Source organism: Alosa alosa, chromosome 24 (genome assembly GCF_017589495.1).
Source record: "Alosa alosa isolate M-15738 ecotype Scorff River chromosome 24, AALO_Geno_1.1, whole genome shotgun sequence".
Classification (NCBI taxonomy): Eukaryota; Metazoa; Chordata; class Actinopteri; order Clupeiformes; family Clupeidae; genus Alosa; species Alosa alosa.
Window position 1 is genome coordinate 12444160 of NC_063212.1, and position 26741 is coordinate 12470900.

The following is a 26741-nucleotide window of genomic DNA, read 5'->3' on the forward strand; positions in this document are numbered from 1 at the left end:
AATATCAATCAAACTGAATCTGGGCTATTTTGATTAACTAAAAATAAATCTAATTAAAAGAGCCCAACTTCAGTTTGTTTGATATTACCTGAAATCCACCATGAAAATGGTTTATGAAAATTCAATAAACTGGAGCTTAGAGTATTTGTTTCTGCAAATTAACTCTTCTTTTATATATGTTCTACACATTTGGCAGAAGCAAAGTGTGTGTGCTAAGTTTCCCTTTTCAGAGACATATTTTGAAGTGAGAAAAGGAAAAGAACATGTGCGAACACAGACACAAACACTCACACACGCCACTGCTGCCACCACCAAGGAAAGGGCCTGAGGCATATACAAACACACTTGACTTTTAATGAAAATATTGGTGAGAAGTGTCTGTCAGTGGCCTCTCACAGTCCAAGACTCAAACACACCTACACAAACTAACACACACACATTCAGCTGCACAAACCCAATACTTCATTGTGCTTAGGTCGAAAGCTAAGCAATACATTCAAACTCCGTCGTCTTTTCCATGATTTAAGCTCTTTTTGCCGCCACATCAACTACTGTGGGATCCAGTAGGGTCAAACATACCAGTAAATATCTGGCATCTTTCAAGGGACTAGAGATCTTCATTTACACTGACATTCATACCTCTCATTTGTGCATTTTATCACCATTGCAATTGTTCAAACTCACTTTTAGTGATACTAATGTTATCAGGTACATGTACAGCATAGTCATAAAAAGTGACCTTGTGAGTAAATAGCGACAGACAGTGACATTCAGTGTATGAGTATGAATGGAGCAGTGAGATTTAATCACCTTAAATCTACCAACAAATTATTCTGTCCCCTGCCCACCACCCCACCCCTCTTGAACTGGGAGCTGCGTAGCTCTCCATGCTGTCCCTTGGCTAGCAGGACGTGAAAGTCTTCCAGTAGAAGTTCCGGCAGCCCGCCTTGCGCTCCCGCTGGGAGTTGGGGAGCTGCCGCAGCACCTGGTCGCGGCCGCCCTGTGGACCTCGGTCCGTGAGGAGGTTTTCGTCTTCCCCCTCGGACATTAGGTCAGCCAGGATCCTCAGCCGTAGCATCTCGGCTGCATCCTGGGGCCAGACGGGAGGGCAGGTGCATGTTAAACGGGGTGACCCAAAAGCAAGGTACAACTGTAACTTACCATTCTACTGCAATAGCAACAGTAATGGTGACATTATTAGAAATAGATTAGTGACAATTATAACAAATGCTAATAATAAAATAATAATAAATATAAATAATAATATACAATTTTAAATATAATTAATATAAGTAATATAAATATTAAATATTATGATTTAAAATGTTTCTTTTATTATAATATATATTTTATAATATATATTTTAAAAATATATGTTTTTGCTATTGTATAATTTCTGAATAAGATGTAATCAACAAATGGCGATGGTAGAGTATTATTTTTATTAGGTTTGTTGCCAATTTTAATTACATTGAACTGATCATCATGTTGTTGCTCCATGGTGCTGCTGCTTGGCATACCAATTACAGTCGCACTTGAAAATAGTGTTTTTTCCAGCTATATCTGTTTCAACATCATGTTCATGTCAATGCTGATATATGCTCATATTCTCAAGGCTCAAGACAATGCTCATATTCTCAAGGCTCAAGACTGCTCGGAACCTATCACATCTCTGTCATCACAGCCCTTAATTCCAGCACAGATACCAATAGAATCTCTCTCCCACTTATTCTTTACGCACCCAGTGTGTACACTGTTTATGTGCATTCTTAATGCTTGTATGAGATGGTGATGATATGATGAAGAGCAATGTACTACAAGGACCTACGCCAACATAATATGTGTTTAAGACACCACTACAACTTTTTTATAACCTTCCTTCTCTCCTTCCTCCTCCATCCTTATAACCGTCTTTCTCTCCTTCCTCCACCATCCCAGACACCCATCCTTTAACTTAACCATCCTCATCATCATCATCATCATCATCATACTCTTCATCCTCCTCACCTCACTGAGGTCGGGGTCCTTGCCATGGCCGTTGTTTCTGAGCAGCTGCTCCAGGACGTCCCTCTGTGGCGCGGCGCTGGTCCCACCCAGGAGTGCGGAGGTGCACAGGGACACGAGCAGGAGCTGGAGCTGGGAGCAGAGCATGGCTCGGGGCGGGCGGCTGGTCAAGCTTGGTCAAGTCCGGAGAGTGACAGCAGGTGTCGTCGCCTTTTGAGAGTGGTCTGTGTGGAGAACCAATAGGCATGGAATATATATATACCCCCTATGTGTGAGGTTCGGGGCTTTGATTGGTTCACTGGAGAATACGTAGGACATGATGATGGGGGCTGTGTGTTTGAGTTCAGTGAGTGTGTGTGTGTGTGTGTGTGTGTGTGTGTGTGTGTGTGCGTGCATGTGTGTGCAAGTGTGTGTGTGTTTGTGTGTTAGGTTGAGTGAGGTGCTTCTGAGGAGTTGTTACAGCTGGTGCAACAGGCTTCATAACTGCTTCTGTTGCAATTTAAGAGATGTTAAGATGTTAAGAATAACACATTTGGTTTCAACTGAGTTATTTCAGTTCAAGCTGTTACATGGAATAGGGGTGTTGTGCATTCATTAAAGCTCCTGAATCTACTGAAGACCCATTTCCCATATCTGTGTGAGTTAACTAGAAATAGGTCTATGCTTCAATCGGCTTAATCAAAACAAATGTTAGAAAAGAGGTCCCACCAGTTTTTGGTTGTCATCAGTTTCGCAACACAGCCTTATTTCCTGTTGACCAAGAGAAGGGGAAAGCACCTGCTATCAGCTGAATCACTTTTTGTAGTTCTACCCAAATCATTTCACAAGAAAATTCTAAGACACATTTTTGAATCCCAATCTGACTGTCAATTTGTGGCATATACAGTACTATATCTCTTCACTTTCAATTGTCAATTGACTAGTCTTCTTTTCTTATTCTATCTGGCATCACAAAATCAGGTGCTTACTGTACACTGACTACATAGTTCTACTATGACTACATGAAATGAGTAACCTGGGGCTCGTCAATGAACTCTGTCTGTGCATCTTCCCATGGTGGTGTGACAGTGCTGACGTCTGACTAAATTAACACTAAAGGCACCTCACTTGTGATTAAAGCACTGGCAACCATTTAGCACATTCCTCTCTCTCACACACTCTCTCTCATACTCTCTCTCTCTCTCTCTCTCCACGTTCTGTGCACAGTGGCAAGCTGCGGATGACAAGAAGTGACTCAAATGTTAATTGGCTCATCTGCCCCGGAGTGTCCCTACCACCAGCACCTTTTCACATGCCCAAACACATCACAATCAAACTGAGACCTAGATGGTGACTCTCTATACAGCCACTAGTTACTACTCAGTACTCCGTTGGAGTAATTGAACACAGCGTCCCGTCCAGCACTACCGAGGAGTTTGAAACAAAAGGGGTGACTGTTATTACCCATGTCCCAAGACAACTGGAAACTATAACCGTGTGTAGGATGGGTTAGTCACCGGTGGAATGGTGGTGGTGAAATGGGGGGGGTGGGCAGGTGACAAGGTGACCTTTCTCTCCTGCTAACCATCTCCGGCCACCTGCAGGGCGATGGCGAACATCTCGCTGCGCTTCCTCAGACCCGCACGCTGCCCCGTGCACTCATTAACATTTCCAGATAAGGGGCAGGCAGGTCGACCCTGCGGGCATCATGCTGGGCACCTAAATACTGGGTGCCGAAATACACTGGGTCTTTCAATCGCTCCCGTCAGCTCCATTCACCATATCCCAGGCCATAATGAAGAATGACTCATTAAAAAGGTCACTCCTTTCATAGAGCCTTACCATAGCTTCTGACAGGGCTTCTGATGAATCGAGCATGAAGGGAGTGTGTGATGGCTTGTTTGCGGAAGTCTAGGAGATGTCCGGGATGATGTGTGTGTGTTTGTTTTGCGTTGTGGTTCTGCTGGTCTTGGTGATTTCAGGAGTCAAAACAATGACTGCTTTGAAAACAGCAGTAATAATTGTTTTTGTAAAAGTCTTGTGTTATGTGAATTATGTGTGTGAGAGGGAGAAGACTATTTCAGTTCACTGGCTGCTTGACATGACATGACATGAGAGCCAGTGTTGGAACAAAGGTGCACTAATCCCTTTGGTCAAATGCATATCTCTCACAAGACCAGAATGCATAAGACTATAGACCAAAACTCATCTAACAATAACCCTTGAGCCTACATACACACACAGCAGTGTGCACACCAAATGTAGTCTTCTGAGTAGCAAACAAGATTGCATTTGATGTGTTCTAATGTGTTATATGTTGTATTTGATGTGTTATATACCTGGATAATATAGCCAGACCGAGGGACCTGGTAATACCAAGTTGCATTATAACTTATTATAGTGTTTAATGCAGTGGTTCCCAACCTTGGGCAAGTGACCCTATTTTGATGTCACAAAACATTGGCAACCACAATCATTCACATATTGCGAGAGATAGCTCAACTCATCTCTGCTGCAACATCCAGACGAAAGCGGTACTTTGACTTTCCCCAAATGTCCTTGCGTGCCTGGTTGTTTTGCTACTTTGTTTCAAACATTGATCAAGCATAATTCCGTCAATCAAACATATCATGCGAGCTGTCTAAGTTTATTTTTTTTTTAACTAGATTGTAATAAAGGATCTGTTACTTAACTTGGATATCATGGGGTTTTTAATCATTTTATTTTGAGTTTAATTTATGTATATTTTTATGCAAAGTACTGTTCAATTGTGAGAGACCCAGTATCTCAGCCGATCCCATTTAAATTTCAGGCGGCCCCACATGGGGATCAGACAGAAGCACTCTGTCTTACTCTGGGCAGACAGAAACACTCAACAAAACTGACTGACCCCCATGCCAAGGCGGCATAGGGTTTTTATACCCTGGCACAAAACAGCGGGAAAGGGTGGCACTGAATGAACACACATCTTAAGGCACAAGTCACCCTCAGCTTACGGCTGATATTACTAACATGCTGTACTTGACATCCAAGTAAACCGTGAATTAACACCTTATAAAAAAAGCATCATGTGCGTGCTCGCACAGCATTATGGTCCTTTTACGTCAGTAACCGAACAGTCAAACTCGCTTGGCACGTTACATTATCATCTCTTAGTGTGAGAACGTAGTCATCAGTGTCAACGTCTTGTCTTGCACTCAGGGAAACATCCAAAGCATAAAAACGTGTGTTTGCAGAGTGTCAACAACTGTTAAACAGCCTAAAAAGGTGGAATGGAAGGGAAAACATCTAAATTTGAATACAGGCATACAGGCGTAGGCTATATGCCTTCTATTTCCTTCCTCTTCAACTGCTAGGGGTTTATTAATCTCTACAGGGACGGAAATTCATTGTAATACCAAAATGATTCAGGAAAAAGAGGTACTGTGAAGTAATTACACGGTTCACGCATCTTACTCATAGCTTTGATCCATTTCCCCAAAATGTTCATTATATGACTGTTATTTTGTGACCCCAAATTCAAGCATCATAGACATTGCAAATATACAGTTCGCCACAAGGGGGCGCCAATTTGACAGAGCGCTCATTTTGACATGCGTAAACTGATCCGCGTTGTCAGCCATGTATTAAAACTATAGGATAACGATTGTAGTAATTTGTAGATTGTAGATTGGGCTATAAAGAGTGTAATTGTGTAGATTTTACATTGTGCTTTATATATTGTAGGCCTAGTAATTTAGATTGTAGATTGTGCTATAATATTAAGATTGTAGTGATTTAATCTGTGTTAAATCCAGAAAACATGGCTGTTGATTAATCAAAGACAGGTTAAGTAATGCATTGTATAGTTTTTTCCCCAACGACATTTCATAAAACATGTTTTATACATTTCACATGGCCTTCACTTGAAAATATCGCGAACAGTGATTTGCCACTACTTGCAACCGGAAAACGGAAGTAGTCACGGACTGTCTTTGTAAACAAACCATGGAGGACACGTTCATACAGCCCCTAAACTAATTTTCTCAATTTTCTGTTTGGTCCACGAGAACACGGACGACAATGCAACAGAGTGTAGATTGAAAATGATTTTAGTACCGACATTGTTTTGAGAGGTGTTGGTAAGAAGCAGGAGCTGGCTTATTGATTATGATGCGCTGCTAATTAACTGTTACCCAGTCCAGTCCAGTCATAGTACTACTACTGCTAGGCTAATGAAATGAAAGTATTGTTACAGATACGACGATAACTATAACGTTATTGTTACCATTTTGTTTATTGTGTAAAAAGCAGGAATCAGTAGGAATTCTATACGTTTCCTCTTTCGAGAGCTTGTCATACGAGTTCATTGAGGATGAAACCGCGCTTTAAAACCACAATCGGGAGCAAAAGAGACCGTGAAACCATGGCTGCTGCCCAGGGTTCGTCCGGGTTGGTTTTGAGCAGCGATATTTCCATGTCTTTTCAGGACGAACTTGCTGCCACGATCCACGGCGCTTTTGAGGTGGCTGTGGAGATAGCTGTGCGAGAGGTCAGCAAACTAGTGGGACAAGCCTTTGGCGATGTACGCGACCAAATGCACGAAACGCTGCGTGAGAATAAGTCTCTGAAATTGCGCCTGGAGTCAGCCGAGAAAGAATTGGATTCAGCACGTTTGTGCGCAGCAGGAGATGGTCAAGTCCCGTTATCAGTCAGTCATTCGAGCCAACCAGATAGCCCGCACAATAACGACAGACTTAAAGCTGAAAACCACGTCAGAAACAGCGAGGATCTAGCAAAGACCTCTGTGAGTGTCTCTGTAAAGAAAAAGTGTGATTATCTAATTGTCGAGGCCGAGGCAAGCTGTGAACGCCTCGACGGTACTTTCAGTGAGATCTGTGAGGACGGCAGAGTGTGCTCACAAACCCTGAACCCGACACCGAGTGAGGAATTAGTCCCTGTTGCAATCATGGAAAAAGGTAGGAATCAAATACATATAAATAGTCAGAAAGTGTGTAGCTATTGTTTGTGTTGTTAACCGTTTTTACCTGTCCTTTCTAACTTTAGCAGATATGAAACAGCATTCACTGGCTCCATGCTTACCAAATGAGAAAATGGTAGATCACTATGACCAATCAGATCCACATGAGGAGGATGTGTCATATGAATCCTCAGCAGAAGTTCAAGTGAAAGAGGAGAAACCAGATTTGGGCCGTGCCTCTGGTTCTGTCTCGGGCTCTGACTCCCAGCTTGGTTTTGATGATGTGGGTGAGGGTCCCGACGACGGCTTCTCACTGGCCCAGTCTAAGATGCTGGAGGACTGGAGACCGGATCCCCTGGGCCTGCCCGGGTGTGAGGCCAACACACTCAGCCAAGACGGCAGCCATGCCCTGGGTAAGAGACCGAAATACTCACAGTGAGGGTGCCAGATAGCATTTAATTTCCTTTTCTGGTCTCTATCCTTAATATAAGTAGTGGTGTACATTTTTGATTTGGTTAGCTAGGAGTTGCCATACTAACTAATACCATTTGTGTCCTCAGCCCACCCAATGGCAGTCACCATGCAGGCTACTGAGATGAGCTCCTCGTCAGTGGGCACTCTGCCTGTGTTCCCCGGTATGTACCAGCCCAGCGACCCTGTTCCACTGCCCCTTGCGGTCCCTCAGAACTACAGCGTTCCCGTCAGGCCCAACCTCCCCGCGCTGCCCCCTTCCTACAAGCAGCACGTCTGCAAGATCTGCAGCCGGCCTTTTCAGCGGCCCAGCGACCTGCGGCGGCACCAGAGCCAGCACCACCGCTCCAAGCCGGCCAACAGCGCGGGGCCGCGTCCTGGCGGCCGGCCGCCCAAGCAGCAGAAGTTCCCGCCGGGGCGCAGCCCGTACCACTGCGGCGAGTGCGGCCGCGACTTCAACCGCATGGAGAACCTGAAGACGCACCTGCGCATCCACACGGGCGAGCGGCCTTACACGTGCTCGGCGTGCGGCGTGCGCTTCCGCCACTCGGGGGCGCTCACGCGCCATTTCCGCATCCACACGGGCGAGAAGCCCTACGTGTGTAGCCAGTGCGGCATGTCCTTCAGGAACAGCGGCGGGCTGCGCTTCCACCAGCGGCTACACAACCGACAGACTCAGGCAGTGATGGGACAATAAACAAGCGTGAGACAGTAACGTCCTGTCTGTGTGAGTTACGCTGAACGTTGATCTTGGTCTTCAGTAGCTTGGTTACAGGTGGTCAGTGCATTGTGCTGGAGTAGATAGTGAGTGAACAGATGTGAGAGTTTGGGCTGAAAGTTTAGACAGATGCTGTCAGGGTCAAACTCATGCAAAGTGGAAACAGTAAGGTGGATGGTGCCATCTGCAGGTCAGTGTTCAAAGTGGTTGAACCGGCCTTTTTAACTGAGCCTCTTCCAGTTTGGGGCAATTTGGTAAAAACAAACACATGCTTGACAACTGAAGTGAATGAAAAAATCAGTCGGTTCCCTTTTTTATGAGCCAGCTGGTGGTGTGTAGGGGCACTCACTCAACTGTTGTCAACGTCAGACTTTAATGCTTTTGCTGTTCTAACTAGCTCATCAGAATAGTTCAATACATTTTCAGTGAACAAATACAACTTTTCACAGAGTGCGGCCCATAGACTGCGCTTTATGTTAAGTGGAAATGACAATACCACAATGTTGAGAATACAGACTTTCCCAAAACATTCATTTAAGTGTGTGTGTGTGTGTGTGTGTGTGTGTGTGTGTGTGTGTGTGTGTGTGTTTATCAGTCAAGCCTTTGGTGAGAAAACCTGTACCTTTGGAAGAGTTCACAAATAGAGAAAATTGCTTGTTCTCAGATGAACAATTTGCGGGTTCAGTGGTGGCCTTGAGAGGTTCCTCTCGGGCGCTTCCCATTAGAATGATGGATAACAAAGGCTAGGGTCACACTACCGGGCCAAATCTGATTGTCTCACGTGAAACAGTGTGAACAGCACAAATCACATTAAATTTTTCACGACTTTTTCAGTCGTGATTGGGGCCATTTCCATATGTGGCTTAAAATCCGACACGGGTCTAATGTTTTGTAGTGTGACGTGTAGTCTGAACATCGGAATTCATCTGACTTTTACGTTTTTGATCGACATTCATTAGAATTTGAGCGACACTCCCATAATAGAGAGATGGCAGCGCTTTTCCATGGCAGTTTCCGGGTTATGGAAGTTTCGGAACTGAAAACGGGCCAATCACTTGGTCAGTTGTCTATGAGTAACTAGATTACACCCTCCAGCATCCAGAAATGCATCCCACCCTCCTGCATTACAGCCATTCGGCACACGTTTTTTGGGACTTTTGATCGCGTGGCGGCGACATCAAAGAATGTCGCAACTCTTTCTTTCAATGGCTCTGGTGTAGGTTATACACTCAGTGGATACAGAGGTAGTCAATAGGCCTATGGTGTGCTGTATGTGTGTTCGTTCGTTGTTCTGTGCATGCAGTCCACACTCAGGTAGGAATCTGATATTGGCCACATTTAATGAAAACAATGTGAACAGCCACACAACAAAGTCGAATATGAGCAAAAACCTGAAAAGACCTGTGGTGTGACCCTAGCCAAAGTGCACTGAGGGAGAGAGGTGGTTGAAGACATCGTTTCAAGCTAGGTAGAGAAGGTCAGGTCATGTCTAGCATCACGCACACCAATAACCAAGAGTATATGAGCAATGCACTCCCATCCATGCAATATGGAAATGATGGATTGTAATGTCTTGTCTTCGTCACACAGGATAAACTCCACATTTCTAACAATATATTTAAAGAAGTGCAGGATTAGAAAGACTTCAACTAACAATGTCCTTTTTTTGCTCACACTGAAATAGAAACAAACAGACCTCAGCATTTTGAACGGTGCTTAAAATCCTTACATGGGCTTATCACAGATGTGCCTGTCAACCATCCTTAAGTTCGCCAAGTTGTTTAAGTAGAGGCCTGTGTGTAAGCAAGCAGTCCTCTCTGCAATAAACTGAGCAAGTGCAGTAAGACAATAACTTGTGTAATGCAGACCCTATATGACCATTTATTTAAACAATCCCCAGTGTATTTTACCCTTGAACTTATGACTTGATGGTTACTAATTAAATTTTGTTATTTAGAAATACTCAATATATGACTTTTTACCAACGGTAAATCCCTAAATGGCTTGAGGCTAGATATTAAGCAGATGGCAGTTAGTGGAATCACTGAAGGGGTGAAAGATTGGCTTTTTTTTTGTCACAATACATCTCATGGGGGCACCAGCACCAGCAGGGCCCATTCTCTGAATATGCTGATTAGGACACCTGGGGAGTATATCACAAAGCCCTGGAAGCCATATGACTTCACACACCAACTTTCACTCCTAAAACACAGATTTGTGGTTTAGAGTTTTTATGTGCAAATACTGCATCTGTGAAATTAATTGAATAACACGGTATTCCCTGTGCACATAATGTCACTTAGGTCGTAACCGATTGAACACTATAGGTGGCTTTGACCTCCATAATACACTCAAGTTTGCATTGATATTGCCTTGCATCATGCGGCATAAACCCAGGGACTTGGGTCGGGAGTCGGGAGGGTTTTATTTGTTGTTTGTACATTTTCTAAACTTGGTTTAACTTCTTGACAAACTAAATGTGCTACTATTATTTTGTATTCCCTTGAAACACAATCATAACTGTCATTGTTTGGACATTGGTAATAGAATAAAGTCTTAACCTCTGTCAGACTATGTCTTTATTTACTTCCTTATTAACTGATCCATACCAAACCCTTGCAAGTCATATCCTTATCCAGATAGATGGCATTAATGTTCTAGTTGGATCTCCTGGTTCTGAGCGCCTCAGTAGCAGGACAGTCCTGTGGATTAGTGTAGCCGCCCCCTATGAACACTCAGATAGATGCTCAATACCAGCTCTAAACCCTCCCCCTCCCTCTCTTTCTCTCTCTCCTCTCTCTCTCTCTCCCTCTCTTTCTCTCTCTCTGCACACACACTCCTGAAACACTGAGATTAAGAAGGGCACTGTGATGTAAGTAACATGTTAAGCCAGCACAGTGTGTGTGTGAGTGAGTGTGTTTTGGGATGGATTTGCCACAAGATGAGGGAACCCTTTATAATTATATCCAGTAAAGTGTTGACTGACATCACACAAATCAACAAAACACCCTTGCATGTTAAGAGAACATCGGCTTTGGTAGATCAGTTCTAAAGAGAAGTGCCCATTGTGTCCGTGAGCTCCCAGCGATCCTGGAAGGAAATCCTGATCCAGGGACAGTTTCCCCCTTTTCTAAAGATGTAGAGCTTTAAACTTTTAAACTCATCCTATGTCGGTCAACAAAATGTTTCCTCAATTCTAATACATGATAATTTTAACTTGAGCATTTCTGGTTTTACATGCATCATGTCATTCTTGAAATGTTTTACAGGCTTGGTTTTCTATACATTTCACACTCCATTCTTCGAAATGATTGGTTGAGGTCCCTTCTTCCCCCGCCCTATGGCCTGATGATTGATAGGTATCCATCTCAACCTCCCTCCTTCTCTCCCAGGACTATATTAAAACTCCTATCCTCCCCACCCCTTTTCGACACATTAATGTGTATCTACCTTCTATTTACTCGCTTGCTTTAATGCTCAGGATGGATTGGAACTCGTATGGTAAGATGTCATATTACTTCACAACTAGTGGTTGTTACCTATTTCTTAGTCTCTCTGAGATATTCAACATGTGATTTAGCGTTTGTGTTTGATTTCAGCAATGCAGGACTGTATGTGTATACCTAAGCAAATGTGAGTGGACTTGACAAAAGATTGGATACAAACAAAATGTAACCACAGAAGGAGGATACATTATACAAGTTCAGGAATATATCCCTGAAACGCTTAGAAAGAGTAGGACACTGCATACCACCACAAATGAATAATGTTTTTCATAATTTGATAGTTAAATAACATGTAGTATCATCTATTATTTTGTATCTAATCAGCAAGGTTCTGACTTTATTTCTTTAATTCTGTATTTCTTTATTCCTGTCTGTCATTCTGTCGTTTATTTGTTCGTTCGTTCGTTGTCAGAGATGGATCCTCTGGAGGTGCCTCCTCTCACCCCCACCAGTAAAGAGGTTCTGACCCAGGCAGTGAGGGCCAGTTTCGCCGGCTTCACTCAGGAGAGGAGCCGTCTGCGGTTCCCCAGGGGTACGGTTCCGCAGCGTCTTTGTATCTCTGAGATAGAACCACCTGCCCAGGGGACTGATACGCCTTTATAATTATTTGGGGATGGAGTAGTGTATAGTTCTGCTTGCAGCACATTTATTTGGGGATGGAGTTGTGTATAGTTCTGCTTGCAGCACATTTATTTGGGGATGGAGTAGTGTATAGTTCTGCTTGCAGCACATTTATTTGGGTATGGAGTAGTGTATAGTTCTGCTTGCAGCATATTTGTCAATATGTCAGTGTTTTTGTAAGGTATTTAAGTGTAATAAGGAATGGTAATAAGGTGATAAGGCTAGGTAATAAGCGCTATATTTGTTAAAGATAGTTATGTCCATGGATGACCATTGACTTCTACACTTAGCCTCAACTTGTGCACAGGTGAAGTGTGGTAGAGCTTATCAGTTGTTGAACACTAAAGGAATAAGTAAATTAGCAGTAACAAAACAGCAACAAAAATCTACTATTCTTCATGCCATTAGAATACATTCCTTTCATTTTGCCACTATGACTACCAAAACTTTGTAAACTTTCTGGGGTGACAAAGGAGAGGTCCTCCACAATGAGTCATTTGGGAGTCAAGAAAAGTGCTAAATGAATGTCATTCACGATCCTTCATTTGAGAGGTCTAAGTCAATGATGTTGAAGAGAGACCTTTTCTAATTTTTGAGCAAACTGTTCCTTCGGAATATAAGTTAGTTTGTAACGTAATAAATTCAACAACTTTTCTTTTTTCTATGGAAGACCCCAGCTTGTGGTCAGAGTGGCATGTTGACCACTGGTTAGACTGGTGCCAGGCTGAGTTCGGCCTGCAAAGCCTGGGGATGGATTTGCGGGGCATTCGAGGATGTGAGCTTTGCAGCCTGGACAGAGAGGGCTTCTTGGCTCTGATCTCTGACTGCACCGCAGGAGAAATCTTGTGGGAGCACCTGGAAACCATGCACAAAGGTAAACACATGGAGATAAGTTTCGACACCTGCTTTGTCTTTGCCAGAGTCAAAATGGACAGAGAGAAATGTTAGACGTTTTTTTTTTGCACTTATTAAATCCTGCAAGCTCCAGTCTGCTTTCATGCTACTTTTATACTTTCAGTACTTTAATAGTCTATTATCCTACCGCTGTGAAGCACCTGATTGTGCAGGCCCAACTGGATGACTTTAACATGGAGATACTGTATGTGTTGTGAGCAAACAAAGAAATAATCAGATTCAGCTGTTATTTACTATAATTTAATGATTTACCTTCCACTGATCATCTGTGACTGTATGTAGTTATATGACTGCTTCTGTTAACTCTAGTTCTATGTGTGTAATACAGAATGTGAACCTGACCAAAGCCAATATATTTGCCTATCATCCCCCTTCAGCCAATCACAATGCAGCATAGGTGAGTAAAATTGTTTTTATATTGCACCACAAATTACAATCACAAGCTTAACTCAAGGATTTACACAGTGACCACAGATCTTAAACCTTATGCCATTTTTTTCATGTTTAGGTGGATATTTATATTTATATAGGTGGACGTTATTATTTCAACATCATACAAAAAACGTGGTACATTTGCAGCATCACTACAAAGATAAGGATAATATACCAAAAAGCCACTATACAGATATTTTACGAAGATGAATAGATAAACCATTGGGATAGATCAGATAATGTGTTCTACTTGATATTCTAGATATTAGTCAAACATATAATACTGCATTTTTTTCCCAGACAGTAGCTCAGCCCTGTCTACAGACAATCCACACTACCAACTGCTTTCCAATCATGCAGCATCGGAGACTGTGCATCTGCTCTCTCTGGACACCGTGAGCTCTAGACACCATGACTTCACTCATCCTAGGGAAGAGACACACTTAAGAAAAGCTCAAGAGGTGCCATCGTCTGTACTGGACTACCATAGCATCAATGAACCAGGTAATGCAAATTCTCTTCTGACTGTAGATTCACTTCTTGATACCCAGTCACCATCCCATGTTGAATGTTATTCAACAGTGGGCCAGTACTACATAATGTTTTAATCACTGTAAAAATGGATTGCAAGAATTTCATATCATTCAAGGTTTGCAGAATGTTTTCAATGGAGAATTTTCTGAAAGAAAGATTTTTTTCCTCGAATTTTTATCACACAACAATGTAACGTTTTTCCTATTTGAATATATTTCATATGCTCTGTCTCATGAGTGTTGTCTGTCTCAGGAACAGGTCCGTGTGCTGTGGAGGTAGAGGCGCTGCTGTGCTACACCGAGGCTGACACAGACACATCCATGCTATGGGCAGGGGTCCACGAGGAGCTGGACTATGGCAGGAAGGAGGGTCACCTGCCGGACACAGCCTTCACCTTGCCACACTCCCACATGAGCTTCAGGGAGTTTGTGGGGGACAAGGCAGACCTGGGCAAAGCTGTGGTCCCAGCCGCCGTCTTGGCAGGTTATACTGGTAACACATAGAGGCGTCTTGTTGTGTAACTGCTATAGGTTGTCATGTCACGCCATGTGATGCAATGAGGTTATTACGCCGAGTATTCTGAAGGATTGTCTGAGAAAAATGACTAAGAAGACTCAAAACAGGACATATCTGTCCTGGGTTTTGCATGGAGCTTTTTATTATTGCAAGTAGAATTTGGTTTTGGAATATGCCCACAATTACTAACTTGCCACTGCATGAAAAAATAATTAAGGATTTTATCAGCTGTTTACAACAGAAAGGTGATGTGGTCACACGCTGTGCTTTTTGAAATATTGATTTTTTTTTTTATATCAGTGACTGTTTTGTAAACTCCACCTCTTCTCTCATCCTTTTCTGTGGCCTCTAATAGGCAGTGGCCCTATTCAGCTGTGGCAGTTCCTATTGGAGCTTCTGACTGATCGGAGCTGTCAATCATTCATCAGCTGGACAGGAGATGGATGGGAATTCAAACTGACTGACCCTGATGAGGTAACCACTGCCTGTTCATCTTAGGATCATATGTAAGCCTTCCAGATAGCATTCAGTGGTAGCAAGGCATCGAGGCATGTCCGAATCAAACTTTGTATAAAATTCTGCTTTTATTTTGCCTAATTTTGAAGGCTGTGTATATGTATCCTTCATGCTGCCTTCAATGTCCAAAATCCTATTGAATTATCAAATCAGCTGTCAGTATCTTGACAGTGGTGTCTTCACCATGAATGAAAGGACAAGTCTGAAACAAAGTTCATAGCTGGTACCTTGATGCCTGGCTAGCAACTTGCCTCCCCATTTTGGTCAGACTCATTGTGTTTTTTACCCTTTCTTATTATTGGGGGCCAAGCAGAAAAACTGTAAACACCAACATTTGGTACATGGACTGAAGGTTCCAACTGTATGGATGCACAAACAATTTTGTGTTATTTGACCTCTAGGAGGTTCAGCTTGGCCCCCACATTGCCAATGTCAATAATTTACACTATTTTACAATCCATTACAATTACAAATTGACTACAAAAATGCTATTCCAGGTGGCTCAGATGTGGGGACGCCGTAAGAACAACTCGAAGATGAATTACGAGAAGCTGAGCCGAGGCCTGCGATACTACTATGACAAAAACATCATCCACAAGACGGCCGGCAAGCGCTACGTCTACCGCTTTGTTTGCAACCTGCAAGGCCTGCTGGGATATTCACCAGAGGAGCTCCATGCCATGCTAGACATCCGACAAAGCGAAGTGTCTGAAGGGTTCTCAGATGGATCAAACGGGTCCCTGTGAAGCTGGAGAATGCTGAAATGACATTGTTCAAACGTCGGATCCCTGTTAAAATAGAATGGATTCAACAACAACCAGTTCTACAGAATAAAGGGGCACCTGGAAATTAATATTATATCTCAATTATTTATTATGTCCAAGTTTGCTCTTACAATGCACAATTACACTTGACAATGGGACAGTGTCAAGAAACCACCTCAAGTATTGTATTTTGTTTTTTTATTCATGTAGCCATCTGATGCAGAGGCAAACTGGACACTGAGAATCTGTGCAAAAACAAGTTTTAATCCGTAAGCAAAGACTATATTTTCATTTGCAGTTCTTTTTAAATGTGCAATATATAGTTTTTCAAGATCATCAATAACAATGTCACTCTAAAGGAACAATTAACTGTGAATTGTCATGCTTGTATGTACATATTGACGATAAATCATCACATGCAGGGTGACTCTACTAAAGGTCATAATCTACTCCACAGGGTTTTGTGTAGGCCTTACAGTACATCTGTATAGTGACTTACTATTATTATATACTGTACTGAGAGATAATCCAATATTAATATTATATTATTTGCATTCAGTCACAATAATGAGAGTTCAGCCTACAAAATGTAGTCGTTTGTTCAGTCAGCTATTGACCAGTGATTGTCTGGTCATAGAAGCATAGAAACACTGTAACATTGAGATATGGAGATGAGGACATGGGTTAAATGCTTACACTTGCAGCAAGTGTGCTGTTAAAGGCACCATTTTAAGTGTATGCACCCACACTTTTGATAATGTCACTAAATCACAAAATACCTCTCAACATCTGCCAAACCTCATTCATATTAGGCTCTATGTTTGTGCGTCAATATATTTGTTCTGTGTATGTCTAAATGTATTTCTTTGTTGTATGAGGACTGAAAAGATGTGTTAACAAAAGCCCCGTTGGAAGCTGAATTAATGGAACGTAATTGACAGACACTCCATTGCTCAGCGCCGGATTCCTCACGCTTCGGTGCACCTGAGCCGCGCTGAAACAGCGGCTTACATCTGATGCACATCACGGAGGGCCTGCATGAAACACAGCAGGCATAGCACCAGAACAAACACTACACTTAACACTGCCAGTGTTGACACTTGACAGGCATACAGACTGCTGTGTTACATGACTGACACCGGTGTGGTTTAAACAAAGAGCACAACCTTTGCCATATACAAGCTAAAAGGTCAACAATTGATTTCATTGTAGAAGCAGGCTTTACATAAAACAATATATCTGGTTTATGTCATCTTTAACACTTTACACGTTTACATGGTATAAATATTGTGTTTACAAGACTATTAAACATTTGTTTTGTTTCAGCTTGAGCTTTTGCTTATCCTCGTCACACTTCCATCTTGACATTAGCATGACCTCATTAGCCAGACCTCAGTTATTTCAGTCCTTCCATTCTCTGTATGGCAATGCTATCACTCCATCTGATCTAATACATGTAGAGACGTTCACACAGCCTTTCTTTATGTGATGTCTAACCTGTAATTCTCTTGACAGACACCTTTTAATTCTCCTCACAGACAACATGCTTGGAAAAAAAATCTTTTCAGTCTTGTCATCGGCACATAAATGCTCAAATCTTTCACTCTTCTCCATCCTTCATATTCTCTCTCTTTTTTTTTCCCCTCCACATGAGCGGATGAGCATGAGGGGGAAAGTGGTGGAAGTAATACCCAGACTCGGAGGTGCTGTAGGTGGGTGTCCACGTTGCTGTCTCTCCCCCTCTCTCTCTTTGTCTTCACATGTTCTCTCTACCCCTTTATTCTCTCTCTCTCTCTCTCCCCCTCTCTCTCTCTTTGTCTCCACATGTTCTCTCTACCCCTTTATTCTCTCTCTCTCTCCCCCTCTCTCTCTCTTTGTCTCCACATGTTCTCTCTACCCCTCTATTCTCTCTCTCTTTCTTTTTCCATCTCAGTTAGTCATCAGTGAGGGAACATTGGAGCACCGTTCAGTGGTTTTATATTCGTTTTATAAACAGATCTTCTATGTTCACATACCATACCAGTGTGAGTGAACAAGTTAATTTGCTCAGCACCTGTGAACTACAATAACTTTATGTACACTATGTGCATTTTAAAATCAATAGAAAAAAATATACAAGGCAAATAGAAGTGTGTAGTGAACTTGAATTATTTTTCAAATTAAAATCTTATCTCTAACTCCATTAAGTGTCAGTCATTGTTCTATTATAATCTATTTACTGTATTTAAAAAGGATCTCAACACATTAGGGCAATTTTAATGTAAAAATAATCAAATGATACCTGAATCCCCTTAATGTCACACACACCATTAGAGGGCACAGTAGCACAAGCACAGTCAGAAACTGACCCACCAAACAGGATGTAGGTTTGATATATATATCGTCCGTCAAGTGGACAGCAGGTCACACTGCATGCCGTGCTGTGTAACAAACCACTGTCTCTTGGCCTTCTGGCCCCTGCAGAACGGGAGGTAGTGCTCATTCTCCTGTTGCGGGCACGCGGCAGTGTCCAGGAGGCACACGTAGCAGAACACGTGCCCACACTCCGGGCATGCTGTGTGCTTGCAGCCGTCCCTTGTGTGCGAGAGGAGGGCGAGGCACTTGGGGCAGGCGCGGAAGCGCGGGCACCCCAGCACCGAGCTGCCAGGCTCCGTCACCACGTCGCACGAGAGCAGGGTGCCCACCAGGTAGCACGAGCCGTTGCTGCACTGGCCCGCCCCCGCCTCGTCGGGGAAGAGCCACGGGGCCAGGCACGCCCAGCAGAAGTGGTGGGTGTGGGGGCAGCGGGCGCAGCTGGAGAAGGGGCACGGCTGACCCGTGCTGTCCAGCGGACGACTGAGGATGCAGGAGCAGACTGGACACTGGGGACGCAGAAGAGAAGTGGAAAGGTGAGGGCAGGCAGAAACAGGTATAGATATGTATGCTTGAGTGTGTGTGTGTTGCTATTATGCTCAAGTTTTTCAGTATGTCTCTGTGTGTGCGTGTATGTGTGTGTGTGTGTATGTACCGGTATGTGTGTGTGTGTGTGTGTGTGTGTGTGTGTGTGTGTGTGTGTGTGTGTGTGTGTGTGTGTGTGTGTGTGTGTATGTATGAGTGTGTGTGTGTGTGTGTGTGTGTATGTATTTGTTTGTGTAAGTTTTCACCAGCTAGGATACCAGCAAAAAATTTTTGCAGTTCAATTGGAGAGTTAAACCCCATATACGTACAGTAAATGATCATATTCACCACTTTAACATAAGACAAAAAGAAGTGCATAAAGCCTTCCTCTCCATAAGAGTTAACAAAAGTCATGGTCCAGACAACAATCTGTGGGCGCACACTCAAAACCTGTGCAAAGCAATTAAAGGAGAATTCCGGTGTGATATTGACCTAAAGTGTATTGAAACATGATACCGAGTGTGCTACTGGAAGAAACTGGAATCCATGCATTTCCACTGAATTATATTTGGAATCTGATCCCTTATCATACCAGTTCATTCTTACTCGTTGCTCGACTTATCGTGACTAAATTCAAGATGGCTGCAAACGCTAAACTTCGTGAAGATACTGTCTGTATAAATCGTCTTGTAAGTAAACTACCAGTGCTTTTTCAAAGTTCTCAATGTCTCGCTTTTAAATGTCAGGGCCCTCGAAGTCTACCAATGAAGTGTGGAGATACATTGAGCCTCGTAAATGGGTGTAAAACAGTGATTTATTTGCATGGCTAGCCCGATGCGGGCACCACTATTGAAAAAAGCTGTTGGTAGCATCGGCTAACTAGCTTGAGATTTTGGAGTGCAGGGGACAAGCCGAGATGGGCTATGAGACATACGTTCACACTCGGTATCATGTTTCAATACACTTTAGGTCAATATCACACCGGAATTCTCCTTTAAGTCCTCCTTTCCATTACATTTTTAACAAATCTTTAGAGGCACAACTAGTACTGATGTTTGGAAGGATGCTGTGGTTGTCCCTGTTCCCAAATCCAACAGCCCCAAAACCCTCAATGATTTTAGACCAGTGGCACTCACATCAACTGTAATGAAAGCATTTGAAAAATTGGTGAGGTCTGAAATATTAAGGAAAACAGAGCATTCACTTGACCCTCTGCAGTTTGCTTATAGACCCCGTAGGGGGGTGGAAGATGCCACAGTCACTTTACTTAATTTACTTTTTAAGCATTTGGATAACAGTGGCTCCCATGCCAGACTTTTATTTGTTGACTTTTCCTCTGCTTTTAATACAATCCAACCCCATATTTTAACCACAAGGCTGCTAGAAGAGTTTGAGCTGAGCAATAATCTGGTGGGCTGGATCCTTAACTTTTAAACAAACAGGACACAAAGAGTGAGAGTGAATGGCAGTCTCTCTGACAAAGTCTGCTCATCAACCGGCTCCCCACAAGGATGCGTACTCTCACCGCTTCTACATCCTGTACACAAACATGTGCCAGAGCAGGTGGGACAACAGCACCATAATTAAATATGCAGATGACTCAGTAATTGTTAGCCTGCTTCAAGACAGTGAAACAGGTCATGGTCCAGTCATTAATGACTTTGTTGAATGGTGTGAGGAATCCCACCTTCAATTAAATGTAGCCAAAACAATGGACATGCTCACTGATTTTAGGAACTAAATTAAGACACAAGAAATCGCATCAATCAAAGGTCAGACTGTTCAATGTGTGCAATCTTGAATTTCCCCTTGGGGACCAATAAAGTATCTATCTATCTATCTATCTATCTATCTATCTTATAAATACCTGGGGACGATAATAGACTCAAAACTCACATTTGAAACTAACTGTGAAGCGGTGTGTAAAAAAGGCCATCAGCGCCTGTTCTGTTTAAGAAAATTGGAAAAAGTATTCATATTCTAGTTCACATCAATATCTAAGTATAGTCTGAACCTGTAAGAACTTTTAATTCTTTTTTAATTTAATTTAATTATTTTTTTTATTTAACTTTCCATTTCTTAACTCCCACTGTCTTAAATTGAATGATGTGTGATATGTGCCTCTTTTGTTCCCCATATGTGCGTGTGTGTATGAGGACTCTATACTGCAAACAAAATCTACCTCTGGGTACAAATAAAGTAACTTGAACTTGAACTTGTAAATCCAAACCATCACACAAAGCATAAAACCAAAAGTCTAGAAAGCTGGTTTAAACTAGATGGGATTGTCTGATGTAAGATGAAAGGTGGGTGTGACGTACAACAGCAGGATGTGAAGGCAGTGGGTGGTGAAAGATTGTCGAGGAGGCACAAGGCATTGCCTCAAATAACCTTTTTCGACTGAGAAACCTGAATGGGGTTGCTGTCGTCAACACATCCGGAGTTTCAGGTGGGGTGGCGAATCAGCTGTGCTATACAGGAGATCCCTCCGGACACTGCTCCACCACATGAGATATGCCACTATGTTTCTCTTTCACAACACAGAGGAAGTCCTGCGTTTCCACAGGCAGTGGCCAGGGAATACACACTAGAACTGCCACTGCGGTCATTCTGACCGTTTAAAAAGTTGCATGTACAATGCAAAAATACTGTCCTGACGGTTGAATACAGAGTTTAAAATCTAACGATCAAAATGACCGCTTACAGCATAGTAGATATGAAATTATGGCGCTTCTAGTGTTAAGAATACCACTTTATGACACAACAACCTTAACATGTCTGTCAGCAGAGGCAACTGATGTACATGCTGAAAGTATGTGTTTCCATGAATGAATTTCCAAATCTGTCAGCTAGTTTCATATTCAGTGTTAGCTGGAAATTCTTAGGTCAAGGTTTCCAGTTCATTTTCCAGTTTTGTGATTCACATGTGTGATTTGTGACGACACAGGATGCATTGCGTAAAATATAACCGATTTGTGAAACCTTCATGATCAATTTAATTGAACCATCATATCCAGTTATTTTAGACTGGACCAAGAATCAAATGTAAGACAGATCATCACATGTCAACGAGTATATGGTGGTGTTTTACAAATTAAATGCCTCTCTTCCTACAGTATATAAGATTTAAGAGCTTTCTTATATAAGATATGTCTGAGATATAAGATAGGGATGAAAGATGTGTAGTGGACCATAAATAACTGATTAAATAAAAGGTATGACTCAGAAGGGTCCACTGGTTTCATGTAACATCAGTGTTACATTGATGTTCTCAGATCAAATTTGTCATCAATTTCATTTGAATGTCTGCTCTGCAGTTAAGCTTGAATGCTATTCCTCAATTGTTTTAAGGCGCTTAGGATAAAAGGGTCTGCTAAATGAATACATTTTAATGTATTTGAAGTCCAATGCCAGGAATAAGCAATAACAGTAGGCTCCAAACATGAAAAGGCCATATGTCATGTTGTTTCACGAGAGATATGGCTCTCCCCTCTTCCACAAGCCTCAACTAAAGGAAAATGGATGGGCTGAAGCTAATGATACGTATACCAACCTCAAGGTGACTTATTAAACTCTGACAAATACAAGTTCTAGTGGCATCTGCGTCAGGTGTTTTTATCTCCTGTGTCTCCATTAGTCTCCTGGTCTGTGTATTTCAGGCCACAGTAGCTCAGCAGGAGGTTAATGTATTGAGCAAAATCCGTCAATTTAAGAATCAATTTTATATGCATGTAGAATTTATTCATGCAGCTTATTACAGCAGTGCAGCAGTCGTGTAATACAGGCCCCCACTGTGATTGGTTGATTAAATATGCACTTCTTACAAAAGCCACCTACCTGGCTTTTCCCATGACACTGAGGGAAGCAAGGGTGTGTGTGTGTGTGTATGTGTGTGTGTGTTGTCTGGGATTAGAGACCGCTCCAGTGGGCATCTCTGGAGACCGCTCCGGCCGTGAATAAACAAATTACCTCCACACTGTTGCCTTTGGACTCATCGTATTTGGTCCAAGGGGCAAAAGCATTCTGGGAGTGCATTTTTGTTTTAATGGGAGATGTTCTGCTCTTTGTTAAATTAACATTGACCTGTTTCAATATGTCTGAATGTTGCCCGCCAAGTCTGTGATACAGAGCACAGTGACCTCCAAGACCAAGATTTCCTTTGCCCTCGCTACTTACAGTAACGACACAGTTGACACAGGGTATGTCATTCCACTGTGCTTTCCGAAACTCATGAACTGTGTGCACACTCAGCCTGAGAAGGGCTGAGCACAAGTGATTCAAGCACTTTCTTATTTTCTCTTCTTCCATTTCACATCACTCTGATCTCAACATGTAAATCATTATGCACCTTACATCCCACAGTGGAAACTATACTGAAGAAAAAGCTGAAGCAATCACTTAGTCTCATTTCCTGAATAAAAGATCAGTTAATGTTTCAAAGTGACCAACTTTCACAGCTGCAAACATTATACCATCACTGAATCAATAAGAACAACTAAAAATGACTGACGTGAATTATTGGTGAGGACTGAGAACATTCTACGACACTAACCCCGAACAACTTTCTATAAGCCAAATACAAGCTGTTGACTTATGTAACCCTGGTGATCTCTGTGATGACAAAAGCTACCCACCTTCTTGTATCTGTCTGGGAGCTCCTGGACGATGCGGTTGACCTGGGCCTCTAGGATGGTGGTCTGAGCTTGAGAGAGCTGGATCTGGTCCTTCGCCAGCGCCCAGTCCCATGTCTCCCCACACACGGGACAGCTGAAGTCAAGGCTCTTCTGCAACAGCAGGCAGACACACATGGGCATGAGTGAGGAGCCAAGCTAACAGGGATTGTTACTTTGTTATGAAAGATTAAATGAAAGAATACTACCCACAACAAAAAAAAGAAAGCACTATAAACTATTAAAGAGAGAGACACACACAAAAAGTAAGCTTTATTAAGACGTTGTGGAATAAGTTTATGTTTCATGTCCACCTCAGGCTCATTGACATTGCATGGCTCTCTCACCTGTTTCAGGCAGATGTTCACCATGCAGATAACTTCTGAGGATTTCACCCTGTGACCACAGGAACCCTGTGGCTGAATGGTACTTCCTGAATAGACACAAGTTTGGCATGGCTGAGAGCATTCACAGCATGAATACAACATGCATACACTATAAACACATCCTCACAAACAGAAAAAAAGCTTTATCCTGGACTCCTATGAACTCATCAGTTTTGGTTGATGCATTGTTATTTTGTATGCCTGCTGAAATCTTTGCTTGTTCATTTACAACCAGCCATTTTAAATGTGGAAAATATGTGGCTACACCACAGATCTGCTCATGTGATGTCCCCTCTAGTGGTCAGGATCGGGAACCACTTCTGGAATGCACCGTTGTCCTCCTTCACAGGTATGAACAGAGACTTTCTAATGTGGAGACACAGCACTCAAAAAATACTCCATAGAAATGCATGGGGCTAGTTTGTCACGCCAATATGGCCGTTGTCTACACATATCCCACCCCTTCCTCGGCAAAACGTCGACATGTGAATACATTGAGCCAATCATATGGTGTGTTTTGAAGGCATCGTGCCAATCATGTGTTGTGATCTCGCCGCTGGAGCAAGATTGGTGTCGCGGAAGCCTTGGCGCACGCCAGAAGTTCGACCCAAAGACTGTGCCCGATGAGTGCCCATAAAACGTTTGTATATGGCCGCCGAGTGGAGGGACTTGCCTAAAAGGACTTTGGTATGAATCAGAGCGCATGATGGCTTCATGACACAATGGTAATTACCTTTGGGAAAAACATCCCACGTAGGACAAAATCTACCTCAGATGAGAGCAGTTCTTTATAATCTGGTCGACAACATGAACCAAAATCTGTGAAGAATTGGTTTATTTTGTCCACACCCACAAGTTACACTCAGCCTATAGGTTTTACTACAGTCAGATATGAGTGCTATTCAGGTGGTCTACTCACCCAGCTGTGTCTTAGAGTGTCCTCTGGCTCTGCCTCTCAATTCTCCCTCACTGAGGGCTTTTTGCTGTTGTCCCATTTTAATACTCCTGGCCTTCTCTCTCAGCAGTGCCTTTGTGAGCCCCAGTAAGCTTGATAGTTTCTCCATTTTCTGTCTACCTCTCTGTCTAAATGTCAAAGCAGCTCGAGTGAGCTGGCTTCAAGCAAGTTCACCCTCATAGCAAGCTACTGAAAACGAGACGTCACATATACACACACACACACACAACCCAAACAGGAAATCATACAAGTTTTTTTTTCCCCCTTTACCACAGACACTTTTAATATGTTCCGGTGTACATGTCAAAGATAGCTGAAACTGGTAGACCTTGTTTAAACTAGTAGATGAAGATAAGCAATGCGGTCATGTGAACTGGCAGTACAAGATAATAGCACTCTTTTGTGAAAGAGTTTGTTGCATGAGGGATATGCCCATGGTATGAAGATAGCAACTTTTCTTGTCTTTCCAGTCCTTGTTTTATTGTATGGTCATTGAATGAATGTGTGTGTGTGTGTGTGTGTGTCACTGTGCTTTCTGTTTCTCCCACTGTTCTGGCGTTAGGGTCTTCTGTTCAAAGGCATGGATCTCCTTTAGTTCTTCAGCCAAGCAGGTGTTCACCATTCTGGAAATGTACAGTGTGATCAGAAAGTATGGTCAAAACTAAATGAAGGCTGTGTTGATTTTGTCCAACTATGTGTCGTTCAACCCATCGTGAGAATGTGAGAATCTTGTTACCTGTGCCTCTGTAACAGTGGCTTTCCTTCAAACTGGGGAGACACCACAAGAACTTTGAAACTAGCAGCACATCTATTTGGTGAGGTATCTTCAACATCCTGTTGGTTGAAAGTAATGAAAACGAAAGTGAAATGATCTCTCATTACTAGATGTTTTCTGATGTCTTGTGACTAAAACTACAGATCCTCATTGATGTGCATTACACAAAACACCTGTATTAAAGTATATGTTCATGCTTGAATATTCACAAAAGAAACAAAATATGATGCATTTTGATTAAAACAAGTTATATTATTAATTAACATTATTTCTAAATTATCATATTACACAGCATGTAGACTTTGTGTTTAACATACTAATCTATAGATATATCTGTCTCTGTCTATATCTCTATAGACAGGGAGAGACATACATACAGACAATGTGTTAGCTTTATGTCAACGCAATGCATTTATAGAAATAGCTGAAGGTGGCATAGTGGTATGGTGGCTATGTTATAGGTGATGATGAGTTGACTGATGAAGGTGACAGTAGTGAAGGTGACAATAGTATTTATTGTATAACACTCTCAGTTAGAGTAACACTTACAATGTTAAACAAAACCATGTTGCTATGAAGTTTACACCTGGCAAATTATTACACTTTTCTGAGAAATCCAAACGCAAATATGTGTCAAATATGTTGACAATGGCGTAACATGGTTGTGACACAGCATATTAACATGGAGATTTAGAAGATTTTAACACTGTAAAACTGTATGATCGTGCATATGCTTGCAATTATATGTGTGCTCATTATTATGCTATCAACATAGCGTTTGCAATCGGTGGACATATTTTGTTACATGTATCAAGACTGACACGAAAGCATACAAGGTCTGGGATCACAGAGCCTACCACATGGACTGCTCCAATCTCCGCTATCAGTTTCTCGCGGATGAGGTCAGTTGTTATTGCCATAATCAGAAAGCAAATCTCTAAACGACTCGACACGTTACGGTGATATATTTTAGTCACGCTATTTACAATTTTACATGGATTTTTCTACCGGTTGGGCATGGTCGGAAGTCGCACAAATATAATACATAACAGCTATCCAATTGAATCTGCGGGTTTGCACTAAATGACAAATAGCTTTCGTTTTTGCTCATAGGAAGGCGGGATCTAAACGGGGTCCTAATT

General features: G+C 42.4%; 6 protein-coding genes across 12 annotated transcripts; 3 read left to right on the forward strand and 3 right to left on the reverse strand.

Annotated features, from left to right (window-relative positions):
• Positions 1–336: 336 nt before the first annotated feature.
• sst5 (somatostatin 5) lies at positions 337–2218 on the reverse strand. Its single transcript, XM_048236347.1, has 2 exons — positions 2008–2218; positions 337–1090 (listed from the first exon to the last, which is right to left on the reverse strand). Exons 1-2 carry the CDS (start codon positions 2149–2151, stop codon positions 902–904), a joined length of 333 nt encoding a protein of 110 aa, XP_048092304.1. The 5' UTR covers positions 2152–2218; the 3' UTR covers positions 337–901.
• Positions 2219–5935: 3717 nt separating this feature from the next.
• LOC125289822 (zinc finger protein 316-like) lies at positions 5936–10701 on the forward strand. Of its 3 annotated transcripts, XM_048236871.1 has the most exons (4): positions 5936–6104; positions 6452–6941; positions 7030–7356; positions 7504–10701. In XM_048236871.1, the coding sequence occupies exons 2-4, from the start codon at positions 6560–6562 to the stop codon at positions 8109–8111; spliced, it is 1317 nt and encodes a 438-aa protein (XP_048092828.1). In that variant the 5' UTR covers positions 5936–6104; positions 6452–6559; the 3' UTR covers positions 8112–10701. The 3 variants fall into 3 exon arrangements, with proteins under 3 accessions (XP_048092828.1, XP_048092826.1, XP_048092827.1); XM_048236869.1 differs by having other exon boundaries at positions 5936–6941; XM_048236870.1 differs by having other exon boundaries at positions 5936–6941; positions 7033–7356.
• Positions 10702–12052: 1351 nt separating this feature from the next.
• On the forward strand, positions 12053–13207 carry LOC125289067 (protein C-ets-1-like). The gene is made up of 2 exons (XM_048235737.1): positions 12053–12170; positions 12930–13207. Exons 1-2 carry the CDS (start codon positions 12053–12055, stop codon positions 13205–13207), a joined length of 396 nt encoding a protein of 131 aa, XP_048091694.1.
• Positions 13208–13918: 711 nt separating this feature from the next.
• On the forward strand, positions 13919–16040 carry LOC125289372 (protein C-ets-2-like). 3 transcript variants are annotated; one of them, XM_048236142.1, is made up of 4 exons: positions 13919–14110; positions 14393–14632; positions 15012–15130; positions 15670–16040. In XM_048236142.1, exons 2-4 carry the CDS (start codon positions 14461–14463, stop codon positions 15916–15918), a joined length of 540 nt encoding a protein of 179 aa, XP_048092099.1. In that variant the 5' UTR covers positions 13919–14110; positions 14393–14460; the 3' UTR covers positions 15919–16040. The 3 variants fall into 3 exon arrangements, with proteins under 3 accessions (XP_048092099.1, XP_048092100.1, XP_048092101.1); XM_048236143.1 differs by having other exon boundaries at positions 14393–14623; XM_048236144.1 differs by having other exon boundaries at positions 14393–14623; positions 15016–15130.
• On the reverse strand, positions 16022–24948 carry LOC125289370 (E3 ubiquitin-protein ligase RNF19B-like). Its single transcript, XM_048236138.1, has 4 exons — positions 24789–24948; positions 23831–23916; positions 23448–23597; positions 16022–18797 (listed from the first exon to the last, which is right to left on the reverse strand). Exons 1-4 carry the CDS (start codon positions 24931–24933, stop codon positions 18324–18326), a joined length of 855 nt encoding a protein of 284 aa, XP_048092095.1. The 5' UTR covers positions 24934–24948; the 3' UTR covers positions 16022–18323.
• On the reverse strand, positions 18977–26663 carry zgc:112271 (uncharacterized protein LOC553698 homolog). 3 transcript variants are annotated; one of them, XM_048236147.1, is made up of 4 exons: positions 26457–26663; positions 25561–25658; positions 25327–25447; positions 18977–19019 (listed from the first exon to the last, which is right to left on the reverse strand). In XM_048236147.1, exons 1-3 carry the CDS (start codon positions 26517–26519, stop codon positions 25348–25350), a joined length of 261 nt encoding a protein of 86 aa, XP_048092104.1. In that variant the 5' UTR covers positions 26520–26663; the 3' UTR covers positions 18977–19019; positions 25327–25347. The 3 variants fall into 3 exon arrangements, with proteins under 3 accessions (XP_048092104.1, XP_048092103.1, XP_048092102.1); XM_048236146.1 differs by lacking the exon at positions 18977–19019 and adding an exon at positions 19023–19051; XM_048236145.1 differs by lacking the exon at positions 18977–19019 and having other exon boundaries at positions 25076–25447.
• Between the last annotated feature and the right edge of the window lie 78 nt (positions 26664–26741).